The sequence below is a fragment of the Choristoneura fumiferana genome, chromosome 24 (genome assembly GCF_025370935.1).
Source record: "Choristoneura fumiferana chromosome 24, NRCan_CFum_1, whole genome shotgun sequence".
NCBI lineage: Eukaryota > Metazoa > Arthropoda > Insecta > Lepidoptera > Tortricidae > Choristoneura > Choristoneura fumiferana.
Window position 1 is genome coordinate 13758527 of NC_133495.1, and position 15963 is coordinate 13774489.

Sequence of the window (15963 nt, forward strand, 5' to 3'; positions counted from 1 at the left end):
ATTTGGATATTCAACCTTATTGTTTTAGTATTAAGTTACAATAATGAATATTAAGTTACAATAATTATTGGAAATACTACCTACTAGCTTTAAAAATATCCTTTGTCAGGTACATTCGATAGTTGCTTTTGATTCTGTGGTGGTAGTATGCTCCAATAAATGGGGCCTTATTAAGGGTTAAACCGCCATCATAATGTTCAAGTTTAGGAGTTTTCAATGTTTACATAATAGGTACTCTCAAACTAGTGAAAATAACTACTCAATCGTAATGATAAACCCAACTAAAGAATATACCTTTTGGAGATTACTCGCAGTACTTCCTTTAGTTCTTTCCTTTACATACTAATAATTCTTCATATTTTGTACTGCCAAGAGAAGGTAAGGTACTGTAAATAATCCATATATCAATGACATAAAGTTTAAAAATTCATAAATCAAAAATTCACCGGATAAGCAAACTGAAGTGGCAGTGGCCGGCCATATCAGTCGAAGAACTGATAACCGCTGGGGCAAACGAGTTCTTGAGTGGAGACCGCGAATCGGCAAGCGTGGCGTAGGACGCCCTCAGACTAGGTGGAGCGATGATCTTCGCAGGTTAGCTGGCAAGAACTGGATGAGACTGGCGAGGATCGTGCTCAGTGGCGTGCAACTGGAGAGGCCTATGTCCAGCAGTGGACTAAGATAGGCCGATGATGATGATGATGATGATGAAATCAAAAATTTTACTTGACGTCAAGAGGCTATACGATACGAGTAATAATATATCTACTGAGCGGCAAAAAATCTGGCCCTCAAATATCTGCAGTAGTTTTGTATGGAGAGTGGACCAAATTTTGTGCCACTCAGTATATAATGGACATTTCGCAACAGTTTATATTCCGTAATCTCCGAATTCTGATACAGTGGACGTAATGGTGCAGTGGATGTTTTTACAACCTTTTTTTAATTGACCGTATTTCTTTCGTTGTTTTTATTGGGTCAAATATTGCGAGTCATTTTGACCAACTTCCAGTTAGTCGGATGACTTGTTATTTGGTAAAAATATGTAGGTAAGTGTAACATGTATTCAATTAAAAACAGTCCTATACTTAACAAACTTATACCTACATAAAATAAAATAAACTTACATAAAATAAAAGTAGAACCTAAAACTAAAACAAATTACATAAAGGGTACCCCTTAGGCAAGGTCCCGAAGATGCTGGCAGCGTTTCCTCTTTGAATAGCTAGGCTAATTCTTTGTCCGAGGAAGCTGCCAGCTCTTCGGTCACCTGTGACGTCTACTAATCTTTTCGAAATTTCTTTAGAAATTATTAAAGCGCTTGGACCCCACGGACCAAGGGTCTCGACACCGAATGGAACAAAGTCATATTCGGTGCCTAGACCCCTGTATTTGGATAATTTTGCTTTTTCAGCCGCTTCGGATGCTACACCGGCTCTGTTGCATGTTCCATGGAGATGGGAAGGAGCCAGCGTGTCAGAGCAAGTAGCGTCCCACACAAGCACACGACCCATCTTCCATGGAATCAGACTCATGCCTTCCGGTCTCTTACCGTCGTCTCTTGCAATACCTGCGGGCTCGAGTAACGAAGGCACGTTGACGGTGGCGAGGGACCGGCGTATTATATCATTAAGTGCAGCATGTCTGGAGAAGCGGCCTGCACTCTTTTGGCAAGAGAGTCCGTGATGTCCTAGCTGGTCGACGTCACTGCCACAGGGGCACTTATGGGGAGCGCAGACCGAAACCCCGAGCCGCAGACAAAATGTAAGTTGTATGACAATGCAAGTGGGTGAATACTTATTCGGGCAGTCATTCTCAATATCTCTCTAAGTAATTTAGAATTACTTAACCCAAGCACTGCTATGTATTATATAAGTACGTGGATGTTTATTGTATCCATTTCTTAAAAAAATGAGAAAAAGTGTTGAGAAAATGACGGTGGTTTAAACGCCCGAATATTCATCCACGACAGTCACCAAAAAAGGCTTGTGTTATATTCTGTCAAAAAGAGAAGAAATTAAAAAGTGGTAACACTGTAGTGTCCTCCCTTTTTGGTTTGAAAGGGATGACAACAGTGATGCGACTTTTTAATTTCTTCTCTTTTTTGACAGACTATAAATGCGATTGTTTTAGCATAAACTTATTTATACAGTGGCCATTTAAGGTTGACGTTTTCAGTGAACACCGCGCCCTCAAAGGTTGTCTACGACGTGATCGAGATTTTTGTTTGTCACTGTCAAAGTGTCAGTAAGATTTTTAACTGCTCGATGAGTAGTTAACCTAAGATGCCTCGCAAGTAGCCTTCGTTGTTGGCCCAGGTCAGGCCCGTTTTCCCCAGGCCGTAGGGGCTGTCTTCACCGGTCTGCAAGAAGTACAGGCCCGTCGTGCCCGGCTGGGACGCGAAGCCCATTGGACTGGAAGAAAAGGAGTTTTCAGTTAATTTAGTAAAAGGTAATAAAAGAGAGAGAGAGAGAGAGATATATACAGGGTAAAATACGTTGAGAAGGAAACATTTTGAAAAAACAACAACATAGTGTTACTGTTACTTTACTCTATTGCATAGTTCATCCATAGGTTAGGTACTATCTTACTAAAATTATAAATGCGAAAGTTTGTGTGTGTGTGTGTGTGTTGTGTGTGTGTGTGTGTGTGTGTGTGTGTGCGTGCGTGCGTGCGTGCGTGTGTGTGTACGTTTGTTACTCCTTCACGCAAAACCGGCTGGACAGATTTGGATGAAATTTGGTAGGTAGACAGCTGGATATTTGAAATAAAACATAGGCTACTTTTTATCCCGATATTCCAACACACAGCGGAAGACCAGCGTTGGCCTCTACGGCCAGCACTATGCTGAGCTGAGACCGCTGACTTCGCAATTTCGCAAATACCTACCTACCTAATATTTATACTTACTTAATACTTGTTTATTTTGTGTTTTATGTAATTTGCGAAATGCGAATAATCATTTCTATTTATATTTATTATTTCTATTTCCCACCGGATAGGAACAAAATCTTAAATTAACAACCACTGGGTTGAAGTCATAAAATTTGGCATGGTTGTTTTTAATCCAACGTCAATGAATGAATACCACCATGTCATTTTCGGGAATTCCCACGGGAATTTTGTAAAATCACCGTCGCCCATGGACACCCGCAACCCGAAGGGAATCACAGGTGCGATGCCGACCATTTAAGGAATTGAAAGGCTCGTTTTTTATATATCCCTATGTTGTAACGCTCTGATGAGAATGTTGGCACATTGTAGAAAAGTGATCAATGCCAATTCATGTAGGTAGAGATTGCTTCTGTGCGATAAAACCGCGTATATCTACCTTGTTTTTTTTACTATTTCACTGTATTGATTTGTTATGTAAAATAAAGACTAACCCCCTTATTCATAAACGACAATCAAACCTATTTTAGTTAAAATGCCGCTAAAATTCGTTTGTCCTTATATGTCACTTCGACATTTGTATTTGTTAGAAGGGGACAAAGCATTTGTTAGTTAACATAGGCTTGTTAAGTTTTATGAATAAGGGGGTTAGTATTCGTACCTACACATCAATAAGTATTTCGGGGGATCTCTGAGACGATCTAAATTTGCTATGTAAAAACTGAACAAATCCCCTTTTGGAAGATGGAAAATTCCAACTAATACCTGATGAGGTCTACACATTGCTTCTTCTTGAACGCCTCCCAATCCTTGCACTTAACAGCGGGGAAGGCATCAGGTCGCATCACTGACTCCGTGAAGTACACCCAGGCGCGACTGTGGCTACAGGTTTGCAGCAAGCAGTTGGGCTGCTGGGACCCACTGTTTGGATAGTAATCCACTTGCCCTGAAGAAACAGGACAAAACATTTATCACGCCGCTTTAAACGTCCGGAGATACTTATTAGCTGGCCAAGTACCTACCTGTTCTATTTGGTCATGAGAACGGTTGAAATACCTACTTTCAAATTTATGTACACTATGTTACATAGTCTACATGTGAAAGTATTTAGCTCTGACTATCCGTCTGTCTGTTTACCTTCTCACGTCTAAACCACTGAACCGATTTAAAAGAAATTTGGTATGAAAATAGTTTGAGGCCCTGGTTATGTTTTATCTGGGTATGTACTATGTGATTTTCAGGGGAAAATCACATAGTTCTCGCGGAATAGCGATAAACAAATTTTTCATAGACAGAGTCGCGGGCAAAAGCTAGTTAAACATAAAACTTTATTACAAAAAGACGGGAACGTAGGCACGGTATTTTAGTACCATTCTACTAGCCCAAGTAACATCATTTTACACCCCAAAATATATCTAGTATTCTAATGAATTCAGAACTGGCATAACATCCATCTCTTTTATTTGGGTACTACTACCTAATGGTATGTATTCTAAAGGGAAATGAACCTGACACTGGTCTTACCTACAGGATCCTTCAGCCCGTAAACTCCGGCATCCGTATGTATCACGTCCACAAACTCTGCATCGGTCGCGCTCATCCTGAGCTCCGGCTCAATGTGGCTGAAGCAAGGCCCAGCAGGGTCCAGCCCGGTGATCCTGCCCAGCTTCAACCCAGTTAGAGACGTGAACGTCTTCCCGGTGAAGCTGGAGATGTGGGAGCCCAGGCTGTGACCGATCATGTGGATGGCTGACGGGTTTACGCCTTCTGCGAATGGGGAAGCAGAACGATTTGTTAGTAACCTAAAGAAAGGTTAGGGTACTAAAGAATTTTGTAGATGTACGCTTTTAAAGAGAATCGTTTTTCAAATTATCTTATCTATATACAATACTACTGATTTTTTTAAAATAAAGAAATAAGATCGTTTCATCTTAGGGAAAATTACAATAAGATGACAAAAAGGCATTTCATAATAGAATCATCTTTACTCGGTACTTAATTAAACACGTGTACTACATAGTGTAGCGACACCTAGCACCATCTAGGGAGCACATGTAGAAACTCCAACCGAGTCCTACATGGCGCTATCGAAGTTTCTCAACTCGGACGCATGTAGGTATACCTACTTACAACTACCGACCCGACCGACGCTCTTCCTTCGGACTTCGGTCCCCAGGCCATAATACCTGCCTGGAGAGAGATATCTCTATTGGAGCCTCCCCACAATAGATAATCATTGGATGAACCATTAGAGACACATCGTTTGAGATGCTTGATCTAAATATTTACTTAGTATATTTCGACCGGGTCGATGTAATTTTTAAAATGTTCCATGTGTTTTGAATTTAAATTTAGTAATTAAGTAGGTACAGTCGAGTTCATAAATTTGTGAGCAAAAATTTGATCAAAAATATCTGAACACGACTCTATTTATTGTTAACGGCGTAGAAGCGAGTTCAGATATTTTTGATCAAATTTTCGCTCACATGTTTATGAACTCGACTGTACCTAATGTGGGCTGTAGAAAAGTTACTATTTTTTTTAGAAAACTTTAACTCAATGTTTGTAAAAAAGTATTTCTTCGTATTTTAAACAATATTTTGCTGCATTATCGTATCAGAGCTTGCCTATACCTAATAATTGTACGCGTTGGTGGAATAATTTAAGAAATGTTGGTATGGCAAATGCAATTCAGTAATGTGAAATAAGTACAAATGAAATTCTGGCAAAAGGACAGAGAACCTTATAAAAATCTTACTTCTCAATTATTAAAAAAAAAAAAAAAAAAAAATACTTCTTACATGTAAGGGAAACTGCTGTAGATTTTTTTCCTCAAGTTCTATAAATGGGTTTGCGTGTCGACTCCCACGATAGGTAAACATAAATATAACATTTCATGACATTAAGTGGCAAGTGTAGTTGTTGTATGACAACCTTAACAACCGCATTTTACAATATGACCTTAAATAGCTATGATTCATTTAAGTATTACTTAGTTTACTTCCGTCTTGGGTTTTATAGAAATATTAGCTTTAACCAGCGGCTTGTGCTGGCGAATTGTACTGGGATTTTACCGAATTCCCTTAAAAATTCCCAAAGATTACACTGTAGTTATCGTTTACGTGGTATGAGACCCGTACAAAATTTAATCTCTCCTAAACTTTTGTTAAAGGTTTCGGATTTCTGACATGAATCCAGAGAGAATGTCGGGATAAAAAGCAGCCTATGATGTTAGTAATTTCATTGAAATCCGTTGAGCCGTTTTTGCGAGAAATAACACAAACACACACACACACACACACACAAATATTCGCATTTATAATATTAGTAGGATCTACTAGAATACTCTTTTCAATGAACCAAACCATGACATATGGAGCTGAAATGTGGACACTCACTGTACGGCTAATCCACCACTACAAGGTCGCTCAGCGAGCTATGGAACGAGCTATATGCTCGGAGTTTCTCTGAAAGATAGAATTCGCAACGAGGCTATCCGACACAGAACTAAGGTCATCGACATAGCTCAGAGAATTAGCAGTGGGCTAGTCATATCTGTCGAAGAACCGACAACCGCTGAAGTTCTTGAGTGGAAACCGCGTCTTGGCAAACGTAATGTAGGACGCCCTCCGGCCAGGTGGAGTGACGATCTGCGAAAGGCTGCTGGTAGAAGCTGGATGCGTCTAGCCGAGGACAGGGCGCAGCGCTCTTTGGGGGAGGCCTATGTCCAGCAGTGGACTGCTATAGGCTGATGATGATGATGAATTAACTAATACCTATTGGTACGGATACATTTGACCGTTCTAATTAGTCTTTGGATTGCTAACAAAAAATATGTAAATTGCTCTGGCTAAAATAATCATTGAATATTTCAAATTTAAATGCGAAGATATAAATAGCTTGCTTGATAGGATCTGTTTAATATCTACTCTGCCTACCATGTTTTTGGTGAATAAAGAATTTGTTTGTTGTTTAACTCGCAGATATTGGAATTCGAATTAAAAGTATCAATTTATTTATATTTATGAACACAACATACGATACAACAATAAGTATGATAGGAAACAAAATAAATAAAAACTACCATAATATACCTAACTATAAAAAGAAAACACCATCTAAGAGGCAAATAAAAATTAATTTATTCGTACACAGTATTAATGAAAAACTTGTCAAGGGCATTGTGGGAATAAAATATACCTTCTCACGAATGTAAATGCCTTTGAATAATAAGCAATTTGCTTAAATTAGCTGTTTATCGAGCTGTCATGTCAGTGATTAATATTGTGAGGTACCTGTCCCTAATTAAATGCGGATCCCGCCACAATACCTAGCTACTTAGAATACATTTATGGCATAAAACAGGTAGAGGTATAATTCAGCCACAGTCTTCCAAATACCTTTTTCTTGCTTCTTTGCTGTCTAATAGGTTCCAGTTTTCTATTGTCTGGCAATCCTACATTTATTTTAAGCAATTTGACTTGGAAATTCCTTCCGTTTGATATTTTGAAATCGTATCATTTTGATCCTAGCTCTTTTGGTTTGACATTGCCATTAAATAGGCAATTTTATTTAGACGAATTCAACTCCATGTCTTTTCCTAAATATCATTAAGTATTCTAGTGTGCTATTCATTAAAATTGTGTACCTACTATACTATTTCTACTGTACCTACCGTTCGTCAATACTAATCATCTTCATAATTATTTATTGCATAGTAATCATAAAAAGCCGTGTGCCTAGTGGTTTGACCTATTCTCAAGGTCGGGTTCAAACCCGGCTACCTCTGAGTTTTTCGAAATTCATGTGCAATACATTTGAAATGAATTTACCATGAGCTTTGCGGTGAAGGAAAACATCGTGAGCCTGCACAAACCTGCGAAGCGATTCATGTGCGTGCAAGTTCCCAATCCGCATGGAACTATGGCCCAAGCCCTCTGTTCTAGAGGAGGCCTGTAGCAGTGGGACGTATATAGGCTGGATGATGATGATGATAGTAATCATGTCGTAAATAAGATCTTATAATAGACTATTTATATTCAAGATATCATCGATCATATCAGCCGTAGAATGTCCGCTGTTGGTTATAGGCCTCCCCTTTAAACCTCCAGTTGCTTCACTTGGAAGCGGCCTGCATCCACAGTGACCTCTCTTTCCACTCTCCATCTCGTTGGTGGATGTCCTACTCTGTGTTTCCAGATTCTCGGTATCCATTCGAAAACTCTTCGACCCCGACGGCCATCTGTTCTCCGTGCTATATGGCCTGCCACTTCAACGAGCTATAAAATACCAAGATTAGGAGGAATATTAAGGTGTACTCACTATGTACTATGGCAGCCAGCACTTCCGCCAGTCGTTCACCGATGAACCTCACGTAGGTCGAAGATCGGAGGTACAACCAGCGAATCAATGCACTACCGTCCAATGCCAACACGTTACAATTCCCTGCAATGAAAAGTAAATTGTAGGAGGACCTGTACCTTCTTTTTACCTCATGAAATCACTGGCGTCCGCGGCTCGTCCTCGTGGTTTCTAAATGTACATTGTCACAGACAGGGCTGGCCAAACAAATATATAGTTTTCTCCCTTGTTCCCCGTACATAAGCATCTTACATAACCAGCACTGGTAGAGCGAAATTATTTACTAACTTAATTTGGTCCTGGCGCTTTGCCGGCCGCTGCCGCGACGCGCTCGCTTTTAACTGTCGCAATTGTAAGTAGGTACCTAATACTCCTTCTTGCTTCGTTCTTCGTTGTACTTAATTTTCCAGAACCTAAAGTGATAGTGATATTTGAATCCTTCCAGCGCTGGTTATGTAAGATGGTTATGTGCCCACGTACAATACCTAGGCGCTTCGTGCTTTTAGTTCGCGTGATATTTCTATTTCCCTTATTGTCAATTTTGTGAGTAAGTACCTAGTTCATTTACACTAGATCTTCCTTTGAGTTCTTTTTCTAATCCTCCCATTTTTCTTTTAATTACTAATTAACTAACACCTCCCATTTTTCTTTGCACGTTCTACTACCATTTACCTCTTGAAAGTCTTCAACGTTGCCCATATTGAGAACCTATGCCTTAGAGGCTGTGTCTCACCTTGTGACAGTAGTGCAGTGCTGATATTACTAAAGCTAGCTTTGCTAGGATCATCAGTGAAGCCATGGACGAAGATGAACAGCTTCTGCTGAGGGTTGAACTCCCGCGTCTGCGGGATCCGCTCCGCTGCCGAGCTGATGTTGAAGATCATACGGAGACCACTGAGGAAGATTTGATTGATTACAATGACATTCTCACATCAAAGCTTATCACAACAGTAAATAACAAAATTTTTAGGCAAGGTACCGAAGATGCTGGCAGCGTTGTGCAACTCTGAATGGCTATAAGCCAATTCTTTGTCCGAGAAAGCAGCCAGCTCTTCGGTCCTCTATTACGTCTAGTAACCTCTTTATCTCTTTAGGAAGCTTCAAAGTGCTAAGACTAGCTTATCTAAATTTAATTTTAACAATGGCACGTTCGGTTGCCAACGCTAAGATGTATTTCTAGGATGCATATTTTAAAAGCAAAATCGCCCTTTTTGCTGTTAAACAAATTCAAAAACGGAAAAAATCGGAATCTGAAGTAATGTTTATTGTAGCTTGTTGTATATGTCTTGCAAATGGGCGTACAAAATATTAGGTAAGTAGATTTGCTAAATACGGCAGTTGAAGTCTAACTTACGAGTCCCGGTATTCAAGTTTGAGTTTGTCCAGTTCAGGCTCTTGTTCCCCTTCGTACTGCTCGTACGCTACCCCGAAGATTTTCTTTACGTGGGTACCTAATAAAAAAAAATTGATATTAATTAGAGTTATAAATAATTAGAGTTACAGATCTAGTGAATAAAGTTTTTCCATTGTAATTTGTTGGCTGTTCGTTCGTATCTATGTTGCTTTCGAATTAGCTGTAGTAAACTTAGAGAGAGCAATATTACTATAAAGCTCACGTCTGAAATCGAGTTTAGCTCGACATGTCACGGTTACCTGGAAGAGATCGCTCTTAAGCGAAAAGGCCGCCTATTGCTTACCTTGTAATTTTTTCTCTATGTATCTGTTTTCTGTATCGCTTACTATTTCTGGTGTACAATAAAGAGTCTTTGTATTGTATTGTATTGTTACGGATTAGCCAGAAACATGTCGAGATAAACTCGATTTGAGTTTACTTCATTTAATAATGAGTGAGTTTCACGGTATAGTTTCATGTTACTATAAAGATTATTATAGTAGTAGTTAGTTTACATACATAAATACGAATTTTTCCGACAAAATACGATAGCAAAACATTATTTCATACGTCTGTACTGTCAGTCTTTTTAATCCTTCTTCTTCTTCTTTTTCCCAAAATTTAATTTTGAATACAAGCTTTGTCGGTAGGCACCCAACAAGATGGAGCGACGACCTGGTTAAGATCGCAGGCGCGGTGGATGCGGAAAGCACAAGACCGGTCTGAGTGGAGAGCCTTGGGGGAGGCCTATGTCCAGCAGTGGACTTCTTTCGGCTGACATGATGATGATGATGATGATTGCTGTTTTGATAACTGTAGCTTCATTTGTTTTTAATTAAAAGCTTGTAACAAAAGCAAATGTTTTTCGCTAAATTACTGGATTTTACTTACATTGACTAGATCCAACAAAGACGAGTGTCTCATCAATGGGCGTTTTCACCGCAACTATCTCTTTCTGTACACTTCTCCCGAACGAATCAGCGGCATTGCTGACGTTCCCTGCTATTGCATTTTCACTAAGAACATCTTTCGTTGACTTCGCGAAAGATTTTGCTGCCTCTTCTAACTTAGCCCCGGTGTTGAAATCTATTGGGTTACTGTTGGGGATTACTAAAGGTTTGACGGCGTCTAGAGGATTGCTTGGTTTGGGCAAGTTGGTGATGGCTGTTGGCACTTTGACCATGTTCTTGAGGGAGCCGAATGAGATGGGATTGTCAGCTGATGACACCGCCAGTGAGGCGAGGAGTAGCGGGAGAAGACCCGTCATGGCCGCCCTGGGAAAATATTAGAAACTTTTAAAAAGAAAGGAATTATTACGTCATAAAATATTTATTGACTTGTTACTTTGCGGAGGTCCATATCAATAAACTAAAACCTGCTTTCAAAAAAAAGAAAAAAAATCTTATTCAAATCGGTCCACCCGTTTAAGAGCTACGGTGCCACAGACAGACAGACACACAGACACAGATAGCAGTCAAACTTATAACACCCCTCTTTTTGCGTCGGGGGTTAAAAAAAACTGCTTATCCGCGACCTTATGATAGCTAAGTTTGTTCTTCCACCTTCACACTGTAAGAACACACAAATCACACAAACCCGTTTATAACCACCACTACACTACACAGACGCGTTTCGAACTCAACCAGAGCTCATCTTCAGAGCAACACAACCGTTCACCTTGCTATCAGATGTTAGACTAACATTTGTTCAGTCATATAAAATATCACAATCACAGAAAAAAAAAAAAACATGAGATACAAAACACTAAATATAGGACTTCCTTCAGGTAGCATAATAATTATTTATTTGTCAGTCGCGCTTTGCCGTTTTTAGGAGAAAATGAAAATGACAGCACACCCAGTATTAAATAGTAGATATGCAACCCGTGCAGAAGCCGTGGTGGCCTAGTGGTGACCTATCGCCTTCTCAAGCAGAGGTCGTGGGTTCAAACCCCGGCTCGCACCTCTGAGTTTTTTCGAAATTCATGTGCGAATTACATTTGAAATTTACCACGAGCTATGCGGTGAAGGAAAACATCGTGAGGAAACCTGCACAACCTGCGAAGCAATTCAATGGTGTGTGAAGTTCCCAATCCGCACTGGGCCCGCTGGGAACTATGGCCCAAGCCCTCTTGTTCTGAGAGGAGGCCTGTGCCCAGCAGTGGGACGTATATAGGCTGGGATGATATGCAAACCAGCTAAAACATTTAATTGGCGTATATATGCTATGCGGCATTCGTACCTCCTACTCGTAGACTGGGTACAGTAAAAAAAAAACATTAAAAAAACACACACTACCTGCTTTTATAAAAGTATCTAATGCGTGTGAGTACGGTAGAAACTTTACACACACACCATCGAATTGCTTTGTGCAGGCTTCCTCATAATGCTTTCCTTAACCATAGACCTTGAGGTTGGTAATTTTATATCGCACATGAATTTACACATCCCTATCCCATGGGAATATTGGAATAAAAAGTAGCTAAAGTGTTATTCGAGAGATCCAGCCATCTACATACCAAATTTCACCCGAATCTAATCCTACGAGTATATACTATGAAGTGTAAAATTCGAACGTCGTATCTTGCCGTCCCGCTTACGCCTATATTATTTCATACGAGAGCGAGAGGGACGGTACAATACGAACTTCGAATTTCGTATTAGCCCCCCTGTCCGCAGTCTTGACGTGAAAGGATAACAAATATACATTAGTCTGAATAATATAAAATGTCTTGACGGCAGTGTCACAAATATTAAATAACTTGATTAATTGTAATACTCCGGTAAAAACTTAACCGTTAAATTTTGCACTTTAAAGTTAAATATTTCGCAAACATATCACTGAATCGAAAAATCGTCTTAGCAAACCCCTAATGGTGATAAATGACCTATCCAACGATACCCCACACTGGGTAGGATGAGAAAAAAAAACACCCCACTTTCCGCCTATGGGACCTACCATAAAATATTTTTTTTGATTTTTTTATTGTACTATTTTGTCGGCATAGTTGATATATATATTCGTGCAAAATTACAGCATTCTAGCATTTATAGTCCCTGAGCAAAGCCGCGGACGGACGGACGGACGGACAGACAGACAGACAGACAGAGAGATCTTTATTTTGGATTGTGTGATGTGTCACTATCAAATTAAAGCAAGGAAGTTTTATGTAGTGTAAAAAATGTTTACAAATACGTTTATCGCAGTGCGTACGTAGGTAGGTACTTGTTATCTTTATTGTTTAAAAAAAGTATAATGAGAATATACTGTTACTAGATTCTACCCGAGGTTTTGTTCCCATAGAAAACTTTATTTTTAATACCAACTTTTTTGCTGAAAGTATTTTTTGTTGTTTGCTAAATACCTGAAAATTGTCATCTATAAATTACATTTCTGTACCAAATTTCAAGTCAGTCCGACCACAGGAAGTGGGTCAAATTTAGCTTCCAAGATTTGACCCAAATAGAACTATACAGCGTGTATTTTTGATACTACCTCAAACTTTAAGGGTAGTAAGTGAAGGCCAGAATAATCACGTTTTATTATCTTTTAGTTAAAACAATAGATTTACTACTTATTACTTATTATTTTCCTTACAAAATTAATTAGCACGCAATGTATTTATTCCCAACCTTTTTACACATTTTTTTTGTTTATTTATTTATTCTGGATAACCAACAGCTTAAAACATATAGATTAAAGATAAACACACAGAAAGTCAATTGCAGGTTCTCGCCGATTTTTTTTGTAATTAAGCTATTTTTTTTAACCTCCGACGCAAAAAGAGGGGTGTTATAAGTTAGACCGCTATGTGTCTGTCTGTGGCACCGTAGCTCTTAAACGGGTGAACCGATTTGAATGCGGTTTTTTAAATTTGAAAGCAGATTTTCTAGCGATGGTTCTTAGACATGTTTTATTTATATTAAATGTCAGATACTCACTATTTTTTATGCAATCCCGTGATAAGTAAGTTACGATGCTCACTACACGCGCCTGTTGCGCGCTCTAGACTGCCGCAAGAGTTGTTTCGCGCGCCAATAAATATGAATTCACGCAAACAATTCTTGGATAAAAATCAGAGTTCTTGGAACTTCAAAGTGGCTTAAAAGCTTCGGAAATAGTTGTATGTATGAAATAAGTGTTGATTGTCTAAAGTGAAGTATGTAATGGAATTATTACAAGGCGTAGAGTCTAAGTTTTGATCCGTCGTGTTAGCGCTTTTGATTTTTTTTAGAAAGATCCAAACTTTACGTGCAAATTTTAATTTTATTCTTAGATCGTACAACGAGGTAGACGTATTTATAATTTTCTAGTGTATTAAACGTATTTTTGGTGAAGGAAAACACACTAAGGAAACATCATCATGTCAGCCGAAAGACGTCCACTGCTGGACATAGGCCTCCCCAAGGCTCTCCACTCAGAGCGGTCTTGTGCTTTCCGCATCCAACGCGATCCCGCGATCTTAACCAGAGGCCTTTTGCATAACGTTTCTGAAGCTCGCGATTGCTATAAAATGACAGATTTCGCATACAAAAACTGTCATTTGATTGCAATTGCGAGCGACAGAAACGTTAGGCCATACGGCCTCAGGTCGTCGCTCCATCTTGTTGGAGGCCTACCGACAGCTCGTCTCCCGGTCCGCGGACGCCATTCGAGAACCTTCTGACCCCACCCATCGGCCATCAGTCCTGCGAGCAAGCCAAGGAAACATGTTCTCCAAAATGACAAAAACAGAACCCTTGTCGTTTTGACGCATCTGTCCGCAATTTAGATCATTAGTTAAAAAGCTTCGAAAAAGCTTTAATTTTATTGATCTATCTCATGTACCAAATGCAGGCTTTTTAGGGTTCCGTAGCCAAAATGGCAAAAATGGAACCCTTATAGTTTCGCCATGTCTGTCTGTCTGTCCGTCCGCGGCTTTGCTCAGGGACTATCAATGCTAGAAAGCTGTAATTTTGCACGAATATATATGTAAGCTATGCCGACAAAATGGTACAATAAAAAAATGAAAAAAATTTTTTTTAGTGTACTTACCTCCAATAGACAAAGTAAAGTGGGCTGTTTTTTTTCTCATCCAGTCAATTTTTCTTGAGAATTATAAGTAGTTTAAGAGTAAAATAGCAGCCTAAGGTATAAAAGTACCTAAACTTGGAATATTTCGTACAAAATACGAAATCCTTAGAAATATATTACTTAATTTTTTCGTAATAGCTACAGATCCCTATTTCGGGCGTGTCCGACACGCTCTTGGCCGGTTTTTGCTGACTGTATTTTATCTTGGCTGTACTTGCGTTATCATCCACACTACCTAGAGGTACCAAGTTTCAAGTCCACGCCATTAACGGTTGCCAGAATTCCTTAACACTTCACCAGAATTTCACTGCCAGATTATTGTTTTGTCACCAAATGTATAAATACAAGTAAATATGCCAAAACTTAGCTTGATCGGAGAAAATCGAAAAATGGTTTACAAATTGTGAAATCGTAATTTTTTGCCATCATAGCTTCTAAACTTTAGGGAAAGGGATGGACCGATTTACTGCGATTTTGCGTTTACGGTTAACTGACACGAGTCAATAGGAATATTGGAGTGGCAAGCGTCCGGGTCCCGGCACACCCTTGTTTGGCAGGCGACGCGCTCCCGGCACGCTGTCAAAAACCCTGAGTGGCAAGCGACCGGCTCCCGGTCGTTGGCGGGTGACTTATTTCAACTAACAAATATAAACTGGTAGACCTATATCTCGCTTGCTTATTCTTGCAGAATGCGTTCAGAAATAGACAAGGATGGCATTTATTAACGGCCGCGACACACTACGGAAGAAATTTCGTTCTTTTCGTTTACTCAAGTTTCACTGTGTGGCCGCTGCCGTGCGCTGGTATTTTTGGAAACCTCGTATTATACTATTATTTGATATTGAAAGACTATAAAAGGGCTTTGTTTCGTAAATAAATTAATATTTTACGAAATAAATCAGTGTTTCCTACAGGTAATTGTTTTATTTTGTAATTATAGTTATTTAATACATGACTGAGAAAAATTTGGTTATCAGATATTTGATAAATGAATAAAAGTTCACAGAAATTGAAGGTCATTCATTGTTATTTAATTAGATATGCCATTTTATGCTAAACTATCACTGTAAGGCTTATCTATAAAATTAAAGTAGTTTTTTTTTGGTGATATTTTTAATAAAATTCGCGAATTCGCGAAATTAATTCGTAGGTGTCACTGCAGTCAAGAAAAGATTTTTCAAAAATGGCCGCGCCGCTTGACAGTAAATTTTAAATATGGCGCTGCCATTCCACAGGTTAACACT

At 39.2% G+C, this 15963-nt stretch overlaps 2 protein-coding genes across 3 annotated transcripts in view; one reads left to right on the forward strand and one right to left on the reverse strand.

The window, feature by feature from the left end:
- Nucleotides 1-295: 295 nt before the first annotated feature.
- LOC141441491 (pancreatic lipase-related protein 2-like) lies at nt 296-13657 on the reverse strand. Of its 2 annotated transcripts, none has more exons than XM_074106249.1 (8): nt 13588-13657; nt 10538-10920; nt 9608-9704; nt 8987-9147; nt 8215-8337; nt 4417-4659; nt 3658-3838; nt 296-2414 (listed from the first exon to the last, which is right to left on the reverse strand). In XM_074106249.1, exons 2-8 carry the CDS (start codon nt 10911-10913, stop codon nt 2276-2278), a joined length of 1320 nt encoding a protein of 439 aa, XP_073962350.1. In that variant the 5' UTR covers nt 10914-10920; nt 13588-13657; the 3' UTR covers nt 296-2275. The 2 variants fall into 2 exon arrangements, with proteins under 2 accessions (XP_073962350.1, XP_073962351.1); XM_074106250.1 differs by lacking the exon at nt 13588-13657 and adding an exon at nt 11243-11260.
- A 2277-nt stretch (nt 13658-15934) lies between these two features.
- Nucleotides 15935-15963, forward strand: part of LOC141441973 (protein 4.1 homolog) — a 12217-nt gene continuing 12188 nt past the window's right edge. Inside the window, exon 1 of the mRNA XM_074106859.1 lies at nt 15935-15954. Within this exon, the coding sequence (XP_073962960.1) occupies nt 15935-15954 (20 nt within the window). The remainder of the gene's footprint in view (nt 15955-15963) is intronic.

What these genes read in the sequence shown, in the direction of transcription:
- LOC141441491 (XM_074106249.1), bottom strand. Translation starts at nt 10,913, where the DNA reads ATGACGGGTCTTCTCCCGCTACTCCTCGCCTCACTGGCGGTGTCATCA. An exon ending in CTTTGTTGGATCTAGTCAAT is followed by an intron (nt 9,705 to 10,537) that starts GTAAGTAAAATC and finishes TTTTTTTATTAG; the next exon opens with GTACCCACGTAAAGAAAATC. An exon ending in AAACTTGAATACCGGGACTC is followed by an intron (nt 9,148 to 9,607) that starts GTAAGTTAGACT and finishes AATCTTCCTCAG; the next exon opens with TGGTCTCCGTATGATCTTCA.